At 44.3% G+C, this 17,251-nt stretch overlaps 1 protein-coding gene across 2 annotated transcripts in view; it reads right to left on the bottom strand.

The window, feature by feature from the left end:
- Positions 1-15,349, bottom strand: part of SLC47A1 (solute carrier family 47 member 1) — a 35,176-nt gene extending 19,827 nt beyond the window's left edge. The window contains exons 1-4 of one of the 2 annotated variants that reach the window (XM_087924813.1): positions 15,066-15,349; positions 5,291-5,392; positions 3,787-3,855; positions 2,217-2,365 (exon numbers count right to left, since the gene is read on the bottom strand). In XM_087924813.1, coding sequence (XP_087780939.1) covers positions 2,217-2,365; positions 3,787-3,855; positions 5,291-5,392; positions 15,066-15,200 — 455 coding nt within the window. In that variant the 5' untranslated portion in view covers positions 15,201-15,349. Of the gene's footprint in view, positions 1-2,216; positions 2,366-3,786; positions 3,856-5,290; positions 5,393-9,506; positions 9,830-15,065 lie in introns of those variants that run through there. The other variant, XM_087924820.1, reaches the window with a different exon arrangement.
- Positions 15,350-17,251: the final 1,902 nt, after the last annotated feature.

Raw genomic sequence — 17,251 nt, 5'->3', positions numbered from 1 at the left:
GGGGCCCTCAAAAACAGATGCTTCCTTGGCTTTTTTGACCTCCTGCCCCACACGTATGGCCATGGTTTGTTTGGTTTATAACCGGGTTTGTTATCCACTGCAATACTTGAAGCAGCCAAATGGGCCGTTTTCAGGTTATTTTGGGGGCCAAAAACAGCCTGAAAAATGTGGTGAAAATGGCCCGGAAGACAGTCCCCCAAAACATCCTGACAACGCCCCCCAAATGGCCTGGTTTGGGGATTGTTTTCAGGCCATTTTCGGGCTGATTTTTGGGGGTTGTTTTTGGCCTTTTGGGGCCAAAAAGATCCTGAAAACTGGCCTAAAAGTAGGCCAGAAATGGGCCCAAACTGGCCTGGTTTTGGGGCCATTTTCAGGCCATTTTGAGGGCATTTTCAGGATGTTTTGGGGAGGGGTTCAGTGAATTTTTGGGGCCAAAAGAGTCTGAAAATGGCCGGAAAAACAGCCCCCCCCCAAACATCCTGAAAATGGCCCCAAAATGGCCTGGGTTTGGGATCATTTTCAGGCCCTTTTTCGGGCTGTTTTCAGCTAGTTTTGGGGACAAAATGGCCTGAAAAACTACCTGAAAATGGCGCGAGAAATGGGCCTAAACCTGACTGGTTTTTAGGCCATTTTCAGGCTCTTTCTTGGACCATTTTCAGGATGTTTTGGGGGCTGTTTTCAGACTGAAAACAGCCTGGAAAACGTCCCGAAAATTGCCTGTTTGGGGGGCCATTTTTTGCTGTTTTGGGGCCATTTTCCAGAGCAAAAACAGCCTGAAGGTCGGCCTGAAAACGGCCCAAAAACAGCTTGAAAAACAGGCTTACAAACAAGCCGAAAAACGGGCAGGGGCGGGGCCAGCCAGTGACATAATTAGGTCCAACTAGCTGAAGCAAGTGGTCAGGAGGCGGGGCTTGGGTGTGGTGAGTGACATCACCCACCCAGTCACATGACCAACCAGCCACGCCTACCCAGCCAGAGAACGGGCTGTTATAAAAACTGCAGCCCACCACTGAGTACAGCTAGTCGTCGAGTTACAACCACAATTGTGCCCCGAACTGCTGTTCTGCAGTGAGACGGTTGTTAAGTGAATCATACCCGATTTTTACAGTTTATGTCGTAAAATGGCACATCTGAGTGTCTTGAAGTGCAGTCACATAATCACGGGACAGGGGACCGTCATAACTTCAGAAATAGCTCGTAGCACCCTTTTATCCAGGCCAATAGTAACTTAGAACTGAGTCACTAAGCTACCAGTCATAAGTCAAGAAAGACTTATAAAAAGAGTTTGTTTTACCAATGGTTAGATAATAAAAGTAGAAATTAGAATGAGAAGAATATTACTATATATAAAGATTATTATTGTTGTTGTTACTATTATTATTATAAACTTATATTCCTTAAACATGAAACTCAGTCAACCGAACATTTATTGTTGTTGTTATTGCTGTTGTTATTGCTGCTGTTATTGCTGTTGTTATTATTATTATTATTATCGATTCAGTCTGGGACTGGTAAAACTTAATAGTTGAAGTCCTAACCAAGGACTCATCTGATTATTAATATTATTATCTCTTTTATTCATTAAACATGAAACTCAGTCAAGTGAACATTTAAAAATGTATTATAAATATCAATGACTGGCGCAATTATGATCAAGTAGCTCGATACCCGTGCTTCACTATGAAACTATGTGGTCAGGCTTACTTTTTGGGGAGGAAAATAAAGGGGGGAAATTCTGCCTCTGCCTACCAGAATCCATCAGTATTCATCTCACTAGCATCCTGTCAATGTGTGAGAGTTGAGGGCTGTTTGGAAACTGAAACAGTATTTGCTGAATGAGCAAGGAGACAGCAAGGAGCCTGGGCGTGTCTTAGCTCAATGTTCTATACTAAAGCTGCTTGGTGCTGTGAAACTAAAACTCCTCTCCTCTGCTTGTGTTTTGATTTGGAACAGATTTCTTTCCAGGTGGGGAGGGGGAGTAGAAGTCCTTAGCATCCGAGCATGTTAATAATAATAATATAGGAAATACTAATGCTTTGATGGTCATTTTCGAAAAATCCTTTCTTAGTGAGCAAATAAATAACGGCAAATAGCCCAGGCTGTCAAAGTAAATGGGTCACTACAGCCAAAAGGGGTTATAGTTCAGGAATGCGGGTGTGACTGCACAAGGCCCTGGTGTGTGCTCGCACGCAATCGCTCATTCACGCGAGCCTCACCTGGAGACTTCGGGATCCTGTCGGAAAAGCAGCAGGATCTGCTCAGTGTTGAGAAAAAGGGCCCAGCAGGGAAAGCAGAAAAGGAGAAGGATCAGGATGCCTCGCTGCAGGATGGTGCCGACTCTCTTCACGTTTTTACTCCCGTAAGTCTGGTTAACAAGAGAGAGAAAGAGAAATTAATACAATAAAATAATAAAATAAAATAAAAATAAAATAATCAAGTAAAAAAATTAAAAAAGAATAAGCAAGTAAAAAAAAAAGCAAGTAAAAAATAAGAAAATAAACTGAAATAAAAAAATAACCAAATAAAAAAATAAACTAAAATAAAACTAAAAAAATCAAATAAAAAAATAAAACAAAATATTAAAATGAAATAAAATAAAAATAAAATAAGGTTAAAAAATAAAATAGAATTATAAAGCAAAAAATAAAATGAAATAACCAAGTAAAAAAAAAGAAAATAAACTGAAATAAAAAATAACCAAATAAAAAAATAAAGTAAAATAAAACTAAAATAATCAAATAAAAAATAAAACAAAATATTAAACTGAAATAAAATAAAAATAAACTAAGTTAAAAAATAAAATAAAATCATAAAGCAAAAAATAAAATGAAATAACCAAGTAAAAAATAAAAAATAAGAAAATAAACTGAAATAAAACTAAAATAATCAAATAAAAAACTAAACTAAACTAAACTAATCAAATAAAAAAATAAAGTAAAATAATAAACTAAAATAAAGTAAAAAATAAAATAAAATCATAAAGCAAAAAATAAAATGAAATAACCAAGTAAAAAATAAAAAATAAGAAAATAAACTGAAATAAAAAAATAACCAAATAAAAAAATAAAATAAAATAAAACTAAAATAATCAAATAAAAATAAAACAAAATATTAAAATGAAATAAAATAAAACTAAAATAAGGTAAAAATAAAATAAAATTATAAAGCAAAAAAATAAACTGAAATAAAACTAAAATAATCAAATAAAAAACTAAACTAATCAAATAAAAAATAAAGTAAAATAATAAACAAATAAAATAAAGTAAAAAATCAAATAAAAAATCAAATAAAATAATAACATCAAATAAAAATAATAGAGTAAAAAATAAAATAATCAAGTAAAAAATTAATAAAATATAAAATAAAATTTAAAAATCCATCACTTATCTCAGGGCAGCTGGGAAATTTACACCTGGTTTGCCGAACCGTTAGTTGAACCAACCGGCTAGTCCCACCCACACCACCCCTACCCTCCCTGGAGTCTCCATGTGGCCCATTTTGGATGCAGGTAAGTGCAGGATGCGCATGGACCCAGAAAAGGGAGGGTGAAAAGCGGGCCTTCCGGAAGTCCGGAAATGGGCCTGTTTCCAACTTCCGGAGGGCCACCAGAGCCCAGTGGAGGCTGTTTTCACCTTCCCAGAGGCCCGAGGGAAGCCTCCGGACTCTGGGGAAGGCGGAAAATGGCCCTGCCGGAAGTTCCCACGCCCACCATGGCCACGCCCATTTTTGAATCCCACCCCTGTCTTTAAGCGAATCCCCGTGGTTTTTAAGCATAACGCATGGTACCTGGGACATGAGGGTGTCGCATACCGATGCCAAGCCGGTTCCCACCGAAATGCCAACCACGTTGACCACCTTTAAAGAAGCGAATGGGACAAGAGGAAAGGTCAGCAAGAGATCGCCAGTGTATTTGGCCACCATTCAGCCTCCAACACCAAATTTCTCAACCGTGGCAATTGGAAGATGGCTGGACTTCAACTCCCAGAATTCCTCAACCATCAATGCCACTGAGGGTTGCAGAATTCTGGGTCGACCTGTCAAAGCAGGCTAGGAGTTGAAGTCCAGCCCTCTTAAAGCAGGCTGGCTGGGGGATTCTGGGAGTGGAAGTCCTCCCCTCTTAAAGCAGGCTGGCTGAGGGATTCTGGGAGTGGAAGTCCCCCCCTCTTAAAGCAGGCTGGCTGGGGGATTCTGGGAGTGGAAGTCCACCCTCTTAAAGCAGGCTGGCTGGGGGATTCTGGGAGTGGAAGTCCTCCCCTCTTAAAGCAGGCTGGCTGGGGGATTCTGGGAGTGGAAGTCCACCCCTCTTAAAGCAGGCTGGCTGGGGGATTCTGGGAGTGGAAGTCCATCCATCTTAAATCATGCTGACTGTGGAATTCTGGGTGTTGAAGTCCAACCGTATTAAAGCATGCTGACTAGGGAATTCTGGGAGTTGAAGCCCACCCATCTTAAAACAAGCTGGATGGGGGATTCTGGGAGTGGATGTCCACCCCTCTTAAAGCAGGCTGGCTGGGGGATTCTGGGAGTTGAAGTCCACCCCTCTTAAAGCAGGCTGGCTGGGGGATTCTGGGAGTGGAAGTCCTCCCCTCTTAAAGCAGGCTAGCTGGGGGATTCTGGGAGTTGAAGACCAACCATCTTAAATCATGCTAAGTGGGGAATTCTGGGAGTTGGAGTCCATCCATCTTAAATAATGCTGACTGTGGAATTCTGGGTGTTGAAGTCCAACCGTATTAAAGCATGCTGACTAGGGAATTCTGGGAGTTGAAGCCCACCCATCTTAAAACAAGCTGGATGGGGGATTCTGGGAGTGGAAGTCCACCCCTCTTAAAGCAGGCTGGCTGGGGAATTCTGGGAGTTGAAGACCAACCATCTTAAATCATGTTGGCTGGGGAATTCTGGGAGTTGAAGACCAACCATCTTAAATCATGTTGGCTGGGGAATTCTGGGAGTTGGAGTCCATCCATCTTAAATCATGCTGACTGGGGAATTCTGGGTGTTGAAGTCCAACCGTATTAAAGCATGCTGACTGGGGAATTCTGGGAGTTGGAGTCCATCCATCTTAAAACAAGCTGGCTGGGGGATTCTGGAAATTGAAGTCCAACCATATTGAGAAGCAGTGCTCTAATACGTCAATGTTTCTCCAGTGTCTTCTGGCATCCATGCCTTATCCAGACCCCAACTGCTTTCCAGACGTCCATGCCCAGGCAATCTTTACCTCCTCCGATTCTGTCGGGGTGTGTGTGTGTTAGAAAAATCTCCTTTCCCGCTTCCGCCAGGAGGGGGATGTACCTACCGAGACTGCAAGGGTGACGGCGTCCAGTTCCACCTTGCCCAGGTGCCCGCAGAAGATGGAGCTCACCACGCTGATCAAGAAGCCCAACAGTTGGGCTGTGAACTGGGGAGGAAATTTGCAAAGTTAGAGGATTATTCCAGGAACAAAGGTCTCCAGTATCAGAAATCGGAAAGACATTTAAAGATTCGCTTCCGAAAGTCATTCTCTTAAATAGGCAAGGCAAACACCACTATGCGGTATTACCAAACCGCACGTCTGTCTCCCAGTGGGATTAATAGGAGATTGGAATCATAGAATAACGGAGGTGGAAGGAACCCTGGAGGTCTTCTAGTCCAACCCCCTGGAGACCCTATACCAGTGATGGAGAACCTTTTTTGTTGTGGTGTGAAGAAAGCATGCGCACGTGCCGGCACCCACGATGTAATTCACCCTTACCTGCCCTGCGCATGAGCATGCAACACCCCCCGCCACCCCCTTACCTGCACTGTGCATGCGCACGCCTCCCAGCTGATTTTTGGCCCGTTTGAAGCCTTCTTCGGACTCCCAAAGGGTCGAGGGAAGCCTCTGCAGCCTTTGACGGCCGAAAAACGGGCCCGTTTTTCAGACTCCAAATACCGGAAGTGACGAAACTGGAAGTACTGGAGGTGACGAAACTGGCCCGTTTTTGGCCTCCAAAGGCTGCAGAGGCTTCTCTTGAGTCTCTGGGAGGCCGAAAAGGCTTCAAACGGGCCAAAAACCAGCTGGGAGGCGCGCGCATGAGCAGTGCAGATAACTTTGGCTGGGGCTCGTGTGCCTGCACAAATGGCTTTGTGTGCCACAGCTCTGTTGTCCAATCTCTCTTCTTTAAAAACCCCCCGTGGTGAAGCACCCACAACTTCTGGAGGCAAATTATTCCACGGATTAATTGTTCTGTCAGAAAATTTCTCCTCCAATCTAGGTTGCTTCTCTCCTTGATTCATTTCCATCCGTTGCTTCTTGTCCAGCCTTCAGATGCTTCGGAGAATAGGCTGACTCCCCTCTTCTTTGGGGCAGCCCCTCAAATATGGGAACGCTGTGATCCTGTGTTCTTTTGGACACCTGCCCTTAACCACCTTGTCATTCTGAGTTTCCAATAATCTGCCATTTTTACTTTTGGCCCTTTACTTTCTGGTTTCAAATGTCGTGGAAAATGGTTCTTCAGCCCGATGATAACTTGCTAAAGTTCAGTGCAAAGGGCCCAGATAGTTGTGGAAATACCGTGTGTGGTGCTGATGGGGGGAATTCAAGCATTTTCCAGGTGCTAAATTCAATATCCCAATTTTCTTCTATCTTCATCTATCTATCTATCTATCTATCTATCTATCTATCTATCTATCTATCTATCTATCTATCTATCTAATCTATCCCCTCTCTATATCTATCTATCTATCTATCTATCTATCTATCTATCTATCTATCCATCCTATCCCCTCTCTATCTACCTGCCTACCTGCCTGCCTACCTACCTACCTACCTATCTATCTATCCTATCCCCTCTCTATCTACCTGCCTACCTGCCTGCCTGCCTACCTACCTACCTATCTATCTATCCTATCCCCTCTCTATCTACCTGCCTATCTACCTATCTATCTATCCTATCCCCTCTCTATCTACCTGCCTATCTACCTATCTATCTATCTATCTATCTATCTATCTATCTATCTATCTATCTATCTATCTATCCATCCATCCATCCATCCATCCATCCATCCATCCATCTATCTATCTATCTATCTATCTATCTATCTTATATATATAAACCCAGAACCCAAAACCCAAAACTGCACCAAAGGTTTCATTCATTCAATTTAATCTATAAAGCGAAATACGACTCACGCATCATCACAAAATCTCCAGAACCATAAAGCCTACAAACTTGAAACTTTGGCACCTATGTTCCTCTTGGCTTCCAGGTGCTCGCTAAGAAAGGATTTTTCAAAATGACCATCAGAGCTATTAGTATTTCCTATATTAGTATCAGTAACATGCTCTGACACTAAGGAGTTCTACTCCCCCGCCCCACCTGAAAAGAAATCTGTTCCAAATGTAAAACCCAAGCAAAGGAGAGGAGTTTCAGTTTCAGTTTTAGTTTCATAGTACCAAGCAGCTTTAGTACAGAACAGTTGAGCTAAGCCACGCCCAGGCTCCTTGCTGCCTCCTTCTTGCTCACACACCAAATACTGTTTCAGTTTCCAAACAGCCTCACACACTGACAGGACGCTAACCAGATGAATACCGATGGATGCTGATAGGCAGAGGCAGAATTAGTTTTTCTTTATTTTCCTCCCAAAAAATTAAGCCCGATCACATAGTTTTGTAGCGAAGCACAGGTATCGAGTTACTATGATACATAAACAAGTAAGTATATAAGCAGATAGAGAGGGACGGACGGACATTCAGATGGATAGATGGATAAGGAGACAGACAGATACATATGTAGATAAATAGATGGATGGATGGTTGAATGGGGAATATGTAGACAGAGAGACAAATGGATAGATAGATGGGTATATTATACATAGGTAGATAGATGGAAGAATATGCAGTTGGATGGATAGGTGGAGTGTTATGCCCCTGTTGGAATTGTTTCCAAGGGGGAGGTTGAGCAGCTGACGGGGAATGGGAGTGTGGCTCCACTGACTGTGGAGAAAACTGGGGGACGAAGACCCAGGCCCACCCCCTCTTCATCCTAAGGCACGCAGAGAGGAATGGAGAAGGGAGAAACCTGGCTTATGGGGGAGGAAAGGGCCATGATCCCCTTCATTAGCTGCAGCTGGGAAAACAGGATATAAAGGGTGTTTGCGCACAGCACCTTGCTGGACGCAAAGCATGAATTATCTTTGTTTCTCAAGTCTTATCTGGGTTCTATCTTTTGAAGTCTGCTATTCCTTATCCTGCCCTGTCTCATTAATTGCTTTGTGTTGGTTTTTATTTATAATTTATATGCGCTTTTGGTTCGGACTGTATTTCTTCCCTTTAAAGACGGTTCTTGGGATAGTTTTCTTTTCTCCGGCCGAAGATAACTGGACATTGGGGGCCAAGTTGGAGGTATTAAAGGGACTTTACCTATTTTTTGCGACTTTGTTGCTTTTGTACCACGCCCCTTTGGGTCCTCACATAGAGGGAGGGAGGGGTGGAGGGAGGGGTGGATAGGTAGATACATGGATGGAGGGATGCAGGGATATGTAGACAGAGAGAGAGATGGACGGACGGATGAGTAGGTAGCTATATCGAAGGTAGGTAGATGGGTGGATGGATATGTAGGTGGATGGAAGGAGGGATGAAGGGTGGATGGATAGATAGGCAAATTGATGGGTGGAGGGTGGATGGATGTAGGGATACATAGACAGATGGACGGACGGACAGGTAGGTAGGCGGATGGATAGGTGGATAGTTGGACACGTGGAGGGATGAAGGGGAGGAAGGATGGAGGGAGGAATAGATGGACAGATGACAAGTGTTGCAAAATATTTTCACTTCTGCCTATCACTCTGCTTGTGCAATGCTCCACACTCATCGTGCCCTACTTAAGGGTCAACTCCTGCCAATCAAAGCGAGCGCTGGGCATATCAGGAGCGCTCTCTCTCTCTCTCTCTCTCTCTCTCTCTCTCTCTCTCCCCTTGAGGTCTGCAGTCCTCTGAGCCAGACAAACACTCTTTGTGTCTTTTGGTCCCAAAGAGTTTGATCTGGCTCTCGGAACCTGGGAATGCAAGCTTTGGCTTGGCGCGTTTTGTACTGAAGCGAAAGAGTCCAAGATAAGCGACACCCAGCTGGACGAAGCCGGTTTATGCAATCTCCACTCGGCGTATTTTATGCGAGACATCCGATCGAGGTGCTTGAACTTTGTCCCTGCTAAAGGGCGAAACGGGGGAGTTAGGAAAGGAGAACAAAAGTTAGGGAAGCAACGTCCTACTCTCCGGAGCCCCAGAAGGCAGGACAAGAAGCAACAGATGGAAACTAATCAAGGAGAGAAGCAACCTGGAATGAAGGAGAAGCTTTCTAACCGTGAGGACAATCAACCCGTGGAACAGCCGGCCACATCGGTTGTGGGTGCTCCGTCGCTAAAGGTTTTTGAGAAGAGACTGGACAGCCACTGGTCTGAAATGATATCGGACCGTCATGGCGGACCTATGGCAGGCGTGCCACAGGTGGCAAACAGAGCCATTGGTGCGGGCACGCATTCCCCCGCCAAACTTACCTGCACTGCACATGCGCATGTCTCCCAGCTGGTTTTTGGCCCATTTGAGGCCGCTTTCGCCCTCCTGGAGGCTCAAAGGAAGCCTCTGCAATCTCGAAAGGCTGAAAAAACGGCCTTTCCAGAAATACCAGAAGTGTCGAAATGGGCCCGTGGTCAGCCTCCAGAGGCTCCCGAGGCTTCCCTCGAGCCACTGGGAGGGCCAAAATGGCCTCCTCCGGGCTCCAGCGCCTGAAAACGGACACTTCCAGAAAGCCCCCTTTTCGGCCTCCCGAGGCTGCAGTCTTCCCTCGAGCCTCCAGGAGGGCAAAAATGGCCTCAAGTGGGCTGAAAATCAGCCGGGAAGCACAGGTAAGGAAGCGGGGGTGTTGCATGCGCATGCGTGGGTAGCTGGGGTTGAGGTGCATTGCATTGTGGGTGCTGGCATGCACGCATTTTCAGCAGACATACAATAAAAAGGTTCGCCATCATTGATATAGGGTTTCCTGCTTGAGTAGGGGTTTGGATTAGTAGACCTCTAAGGTTTCTTTCTTTCTTTCTTTCTTTCCTTCCTTCCTTCCTTCCTTCCTTCCTTCCTTCCTTCCTTCTTTCCTTTCCTCCTCCTCCTCCTCCTCCTCCTCCTCTTCTCCTTCTCTTCCCTTCCTATTGCTGAAAAAAGTAACTTAAGACCATTTTTCACACTTAAGACCAAGGCCACGTGGTTTACATTCTGATCTCGACAACTGACTCACATTTATGACGGTAGCCGTGTCCTGGAGGGGGGGGTGTCACGTGATCCGCTTTCGCGACCTTCTGACAAGCCTAAGCCAACGAGGAAGCCAGATTCACTTAACAACGGTGTTACTCGCCTGACACCGGCAGTGATTCGCTGAACAACGGCGGCAAGGAGGGTTGTACAGTGGGACAAAATTTCCCTTAACAAACGTCTCACTGAGTGACGTCAATTTGGGATCCCACTGTGGTCGTAAGGTGAGGGCTACCTGCATATGATTTGGGCCCGGTTTTTCTTCAGAGCTTGCCTCATTCATGCTGCACTCAACATCTCTAGTAACAGAATAATAAGAGAATAACAGAGTTGGAAGGGACCCTGTAGGTCATCTAGTCCAACCCACTGCCCAAGCAGGAAACCCTACACCATATCTGACCAATGGCAGTTCAGTCTCTTCTTCAATGGTGAAGCTCCCACAATTTCCAAAGGCTGTTTGTTCTATTCTATTCTTTATTCCATTAAATTCCATATTTTCTATTCTATTCCTTATTCTAATTGTATTCTATTCCTTATTCTAATTCTATTCTATTCTATTCCTTATTCTAATTATATTCTATTCCTTATTCTAATTCTATTCTATTCCTTATTCTAATTCTATTCTATTCTATTCCTTATCTATTCTACTCCTTATTCTAATTCTATTCTATTTCTACTCTATTCTTATTTCTATTCTATTCCACTCTACTCTACTCTTTAACAGACAGATAAACAGAGTTGGAAGGGACCTTGTAGGTCATCTAGTCCAACCCAACGCCCAAGCAGGAGACCCTACTTACACCATTTCTGACACATGGCCGTCCAATCTCTTCTTAAAAACTTCCAGTGGTGAAGCTCCCACAACTTCCGAAGGCAGCTTCTGTTCCACGGATTGATCATAAAAGTACCTTTTCTCTCATGGAATCAAGGATCGTTCTTTCCTACAGAGTAACACTATCTGTACTAGCAAAGTTGGAAGGCACCTCAAAGGTCTTCCTTCCCCAAAGGAAGTTTCTCCAAAAATAAGACCCTGTCTTATATTTTTTTGCCACCCAAAAAAGGCACCAGGTCTTATTTTGGGGGGACGTCATCCACTGATAACCTCACTTGCATGCATCACCCCTGGCCTCCTTTTCGCGGTCAGAGGCCTTCAGGAACTACTTCTTCTGCGGCCAGCAAGGCTTTCCTGAAAGCCTCTGCAGCCGATAAGTGAGCTCTGGATCGATCCTGAGCTTTGTTATCAGCTCCAGAGGCCTTCAGGAAAGCCTTACCAGCCTTGCCGGCTGCAGAAGAAATGGGCCAATAAAGCAGGTGTTGTAGGGTACAAAGCCCGGCTACAACTGTCCAAAGGTAAGTAGTCGGGCAGTTCCACACACACCCCCGATCGCCATCCTGCTTAATTTTTTCCCATCCACTCTGGAGTGGGCGGGACCTTAATTGGGGCTTATTTTGGGGGGTAGGGCTTATATTGAGCACACGTGTAAAAAAATCAAGCTAGGACTTACTTTCAGGGTAGGCCGTATTTTTGGGGAAACAGGGTAATCTAACTAAGGCAGACCCCAGGACAATCTCCCCCAAACTCAAGACGCGTCGACTTCTGAACTCAGTCCTTCTCCTTCAAACTCAACCCAGGAAATGTTTCCGCCTGGAGCAATTCTGGGAGATATCAAAGCTGGATATTATCAGGTGATGATCTCCTGACCACGAGTGAGATCCTTCTTGTCCGGCAAAGAACAAAGACCGGCTCAGTTAGGAAGAAGGGAATCTCGCCTACTCCATAACACCGAGAAATAAAATTCTCTGGCCGCCGGTGGGAAAAAAAACGGGAACATCAGTTGCTCGCACTGGATTAAGTTTGGGGACGAGTTACAACACGTTTCGTGATGCCCAAGGGTGAACGGCTTGCCATTTCCAGCTTCAGGTCAGAGGAAAAGCTTGCCGTAAATTCCGGGGAATTGGAAAACCCGTCCCAAATGGAGAATGGATTTATAACAGGTACGCGCATCAGGAAGTTGCTTGTGGAGAGGGATACTGTCCCACAGATACAAGAACTCTTTAAGAATGCCAGTCGATAGTATCTCTCAGTCTTGGCAACTTTAAAATGGGTGGGTTTCAACTCCCAGAATCTTCCAGCGGAATGCTTTAAGATAGATGGTATTCTGGGAACGGAAGTCCATTCTGGGAGCTGGCCCCTCACCTTAAAGCGTGCTGCCTGGGGAATTCTGGGAGTTGAAGTCCACCCATCTTTTAAAATAAATAATTCCCTCAACACTGTCAACTATTTACAAAGTCTGCATTACTGTTACTATTAATCTTCTCATCGTTCCTATCACCCATCTCCTCCCACTTGTGACTGTATGATTGTAACTTTGTCGCTTGCATCCTTATGATTTTTATTGACTGTTTTCTAGTATGATTTGATTGCTTATTGGTACCCCATGACTATTATGAAGTGGTGTATCTGATGATTCTTGACTCTTGAGGAATGTATTTTTTCTTTTATGTACACTGAGAGCATATGTACCAAGGACAAATTCCTTGTGTGTCTAAGCACACTTGGCCAATAAAGAATTCATTCATGCATTCATTCATCCCTGGAGGCTTTCAAGAAGAGACTGGACTGCCATCTGTCAGAAACAGTGTAGGGTCTCCTACTTGGACGGTGGGTTGGACTAGATGACCCACAAGTTCCCTTCCAACTCTGTTAATCTACATATATAAAAGCGAAAGACCACTCACGCATCTACAAACTTGAAATGTGGCACGTATGTTCCTCTTGGCTTCTAGGTGCTCACTAAGAAAAGATTTTGTGAAATGACCACCAGAGCATTAGTATTTCCTATATTATTATTATTATTAATTATTATTATTATTAACATGCTGTAATGCTAACGAGTTCTACTCCCCCTCCCCACCTGAAAAGAAATATCTGCAAAACACAAGCGGAGAGGAGTTTCACTTTCAAAGCACCAAAGCATCTTTAGTACAGAACAGTTGAGCTAAGCCATGCCCAGGCTCCTTGCTGTCTCCTTCTTGCTCACACAGCAAATACTCTTCCAGTTTCCAAACAGCCCTCAACTCTCTCACACACTGACAGGACGCTAGCCAGATGAATACCGATAGAAGCTGGTAGGCAAAGGCAGAATTATTTTTTCCTTATTTTCTTCCCCCAAAACTAAGGCCAATCACATAATTTCATAGAAAAGCACGGGTATCCGGCTAATCTAATCTAATCTTTTGTAGGAACCTTGATTTATGACTGGCCAATGTTTGTCTTGTCATTCGAAAGAGGCCCCTGTAGGAGCTGAAGAAAAAGAATGGGGAAAAGAGAGATGGAGAAATAAGAAACAAGGGAGTCATAAAAAAGAGACTTTGGTCCTTTTTTTCACTCAATCAAGGTTTCCATTATCAGCTCAACGTTATCAGAGGCCAGAAACTATGGGAGTAAAAAGGACAAAATCCAAGAAACAGCCTATAAAAAAAATATTATGTCAGGAAAAAAAGTAAGATAGCCAAAAAATAAAGGACAAGCCTCCAACCCCTCTTCCCACTCCATACAGATAGTCCTTGACTTAAAACCGTTCATTTAGCGACCGTTCAAATTTACAACGGCACTTTAAAAAAGGACTTTTTCACACTTATGACCATTCCAGCATCCCCACGATCCCGGGATCAAAAATTCAGACGCATGGCAACTGGTTCCTATTTATGACAGTCCCGGGGAATTTGATCCCCTATTTTTGCGACCGTCTGACAAGGAAAGCCCACAAAAGAAGACAGATTCGCTTAAGGATTAGTGCCAGATTCCCGGGATTTTCAGATAAAAGGATCCTCACACATCACTTATGGACAGGAAAGGGTGGGGATGAATTCATTCACACAACCTAGAGCTAAAATGGGGAGAGTTTAGTTCCATTCCCAGCCCATATAATTCCATTTATTTGGCGGGTTCTGGTCACGTGAACGAAAGAACGAAGCAAAACCAGGAAATGTTGATTTCCATCCAGGCAAAAAATCAAACCCGCTTAATCTGCCTGGTTGTGTGAATGAAGCAACTGAGGCAATTTTATTTCCATTTTAGATGAAATAAACATGTATAATCCAGCAGGTCCTATGACTGAACAACGCTAAAAATGGAGAGAATTTGATTTCCTTCCAGCTGAAATAAACAAGTGTATAATCTGGCAGATCATATGAATGAAAGAATGAAGCTAAAATGGAGAGAATTTAATTTCATTCCAGCAGGAATAAACAGGGATAATCATTCAGATCGAGTGAACTCACGAACTAACCGGACGAGTTTATTTCCCTCTCATCTGAAATAAACATGCTTAAGCCAACGGGTCGTGTGAACCAACGAACAAAGCCAAAAAGAAGAGCATTTAATTCCCTTCCAACTGAAATAAACGTGTATAATCCGGTGGGTCGTGTGAACAACAAATTGATAAAACGGGGCGAGTTTATTTCCCTCCCAGCTGAAATAAACGTGTATAATCCGGTGGGTCGTGTGAACAACAAATTGATAAAACGGGGCGAGTTTATTTCCCTCCCAGCTGAAATAAACGTGTATAATCCGGGCGGATCGTGTGAACGAACGAACCTAAAACTTTATTCCCGTCCTGATCCCAATTAACACGTGTAAAATCCCGCAGGTGGTGTGAACGAAGAAACTGATAAAACGGGGCGAGTTTATCTCCCTCCCAACCCCAATTGACACGTGTATAACCAGCGGGTCGTGTGAACGTACGAACTCGAGGCCGGACGGTGTATCCCCACACACCCACCCCAACTCCTTCCCTTCCCCGATCCTTGCTTACCACGGGCCCTCCGATCTTGATCAGCTCCCGGGCTTCCTGCCAAGCGCCGACGGGCAGAAGGCGGCGGAGGCTGCGGGCGCAACGGGAAGCCGAGAGCGGAGGGGAAGGCGGCGGGTTCCGAGCCGGTTCCTCCATCACGATCTCGGCGGGGTCGCCTCGGCCATGGGGTGGGAGAGAACCACGCAGCTCCCACCGCCGGTCCTCCAACGGCCAAGCCGCCCAACCAACCCGCCCGAGGCGGCAAGGAGAAGCAGCGGGCGTCGGCAACAGCCCTGGTCCCACGACCACGTGAAGCTAGAAGGGGGAAGGGGGCGTGGCCCGGCGAGGAATCCCCGACGCTATTGGGTAGGGCGGGCTGTGACGCGCGCCAAGCCGGGGCGCGAGCGGGGGGGGGGGCGGGGAGGCTTGCCCCGCCCACCCCCACCCCCCGAAAGTCTGGGCTTCCCCCGGGGGGGCGCGAGGCAGCAGTTGGGCGCTTGGGACACATACACCCCCATTTGCCCTGCCCCCCCCCCCGCCTTATTCTGAATACAGATGGATGGATGAACAGATAGAAGAAGTGAGAGAAAGAGAGGGATGGATGGATGGATGCATGGATGGATGCATGGATGGACAGACAGAAGAAGTAAGAGAAGGAGAGGGATGATGGATGGATGGATGGATGGATGGATGGATGAACAGATAGAAGAAGTGAGAGAAAGAGAGGGATGGATGGATGGATGGATGGATAGACAGACAGAAGAAGTGAGAGAAAGAGGGACGATGGATGGATGGATGGATGGATAGACAGACAGAAGAAGTGAGAGGAAGAGAGGGATGATTGATAGATAGACAGACAGACAGATAGATGAAGTGAGAGAAAGAGGGAGATGATGGATGGATAGACAGAAGCAGTGAGAGAAAGAGAGGGATGATAGATTGACAGACAGACAGATAGATGAAGTGAGAGAAAGAGGGATGATAGATAGATAGATAGATAGATATGAAGTGAGGAAAGAGGGATGATAGAGATAGATAGATAGATAGATAGATAGATAGATAGATAGACAGACAGACAGACAGACAGACAGACAGACAGACAGAAACACATACAATAATAGATGATTGATAGGGGAAATAAATAGAGAGATGATAGATAGATAAGGATGGATGGAGAGAAAGATCATTGATAGAGATAGATAGACAGATACAGATGATAAATAGATGATTAATAGTTGATAGAAATAGTTGAAAGAAAGATAACGACGGATGGAGACAGATAATAGAGATAGAGACAGACAGATACAGATGATAAATAGATGATTGATAGCCAATATAAATACAAATGAGAGAGAGAGAGAGAGAGAGAAACTGAAGTTTGCTCACGAGACTGTGTGGGTCACAATGACTGTTGGGTTACAAGTGCGAGGACTGATCATGTCCCTTTTTCCAGTGTTTTTGTAACTTTGCTAACTAAATAGTTATAAATTGAGGCCTGCCTGTACAGTTCATTTTTCTTGAATCTTCTTTTTCTTAGCTTTCTTTTATACCTTTTCACTTTATCTTTTATCCCCAATTTCTAATACAAATTACATATATTCCAAAAAAACAACAACGGACAAGGCTGGACAAGACAATCCCTCTGTCTTTCTTCAATAAGATTTTGCATCCTTTGTTGTCCGTTCACAAAGGTCAAGGCTGCCAGACTTGAGTTACTACACCATGGAGTTGCAAATATTTGCTCCGTCTTCTGTGCTTAACTCAGGGGATGTCCCTCATTCTCAAGCCAACTTCTCGGGTTTGTTGTTTGCAGCACACAATCCATTTTTCAGCCCCTCTTAGATTCGGACCTCTCCCTGAACTTAATCCTTTTTTTATATATGTGTGTGTTTTATTAATACATTTTTTAATTAAACATAAAAAGTTCCATATCTGTCTGAACAACGTGCTGTCTGGGCAGTTAGTTTTAGTAGAGATCTAACAATAATCATAATAATAATCCTAGTAAATGTGTCGATACTAATCACAAAGTAATCATACAATCAGTTTAATCCCTCTTGAAAAATGTTCAATGCAAACATTTTTTATTCTCTTTTTAGTTTCCTTGTTCCTGTGAGTTAGCCACTGGTAAAAGAAGTCCCATGTTAAAAAGTATTCTTTTAACTGTTAGTCCAGGGGTGCCAAACTGGATTACTTCGAGGACTGGA

The sequence above is a fragment of the Pseudonaja textilis genome, chromosome 1, assembly GCF_049901715.1.
Source record: "Pseudonaja textilis isolate UNSWEBS1 chromosome 1, rPseTex1.2, whole genome shotgun sequence".
In the NCBI taxonomy this organism is placed as follows: domain Eukaryota; kingdom Metazoa; phylum Chordata; class Lepidosauria; order Squamata; family Elapidae; genus Pseudonaja; species Pseudonaja textilis.
The sequence above is the reverse complement of the archived record's forward strand: the minus strand, read 5'-3'. Positions and strand labels throughout refer to the sequence as shown.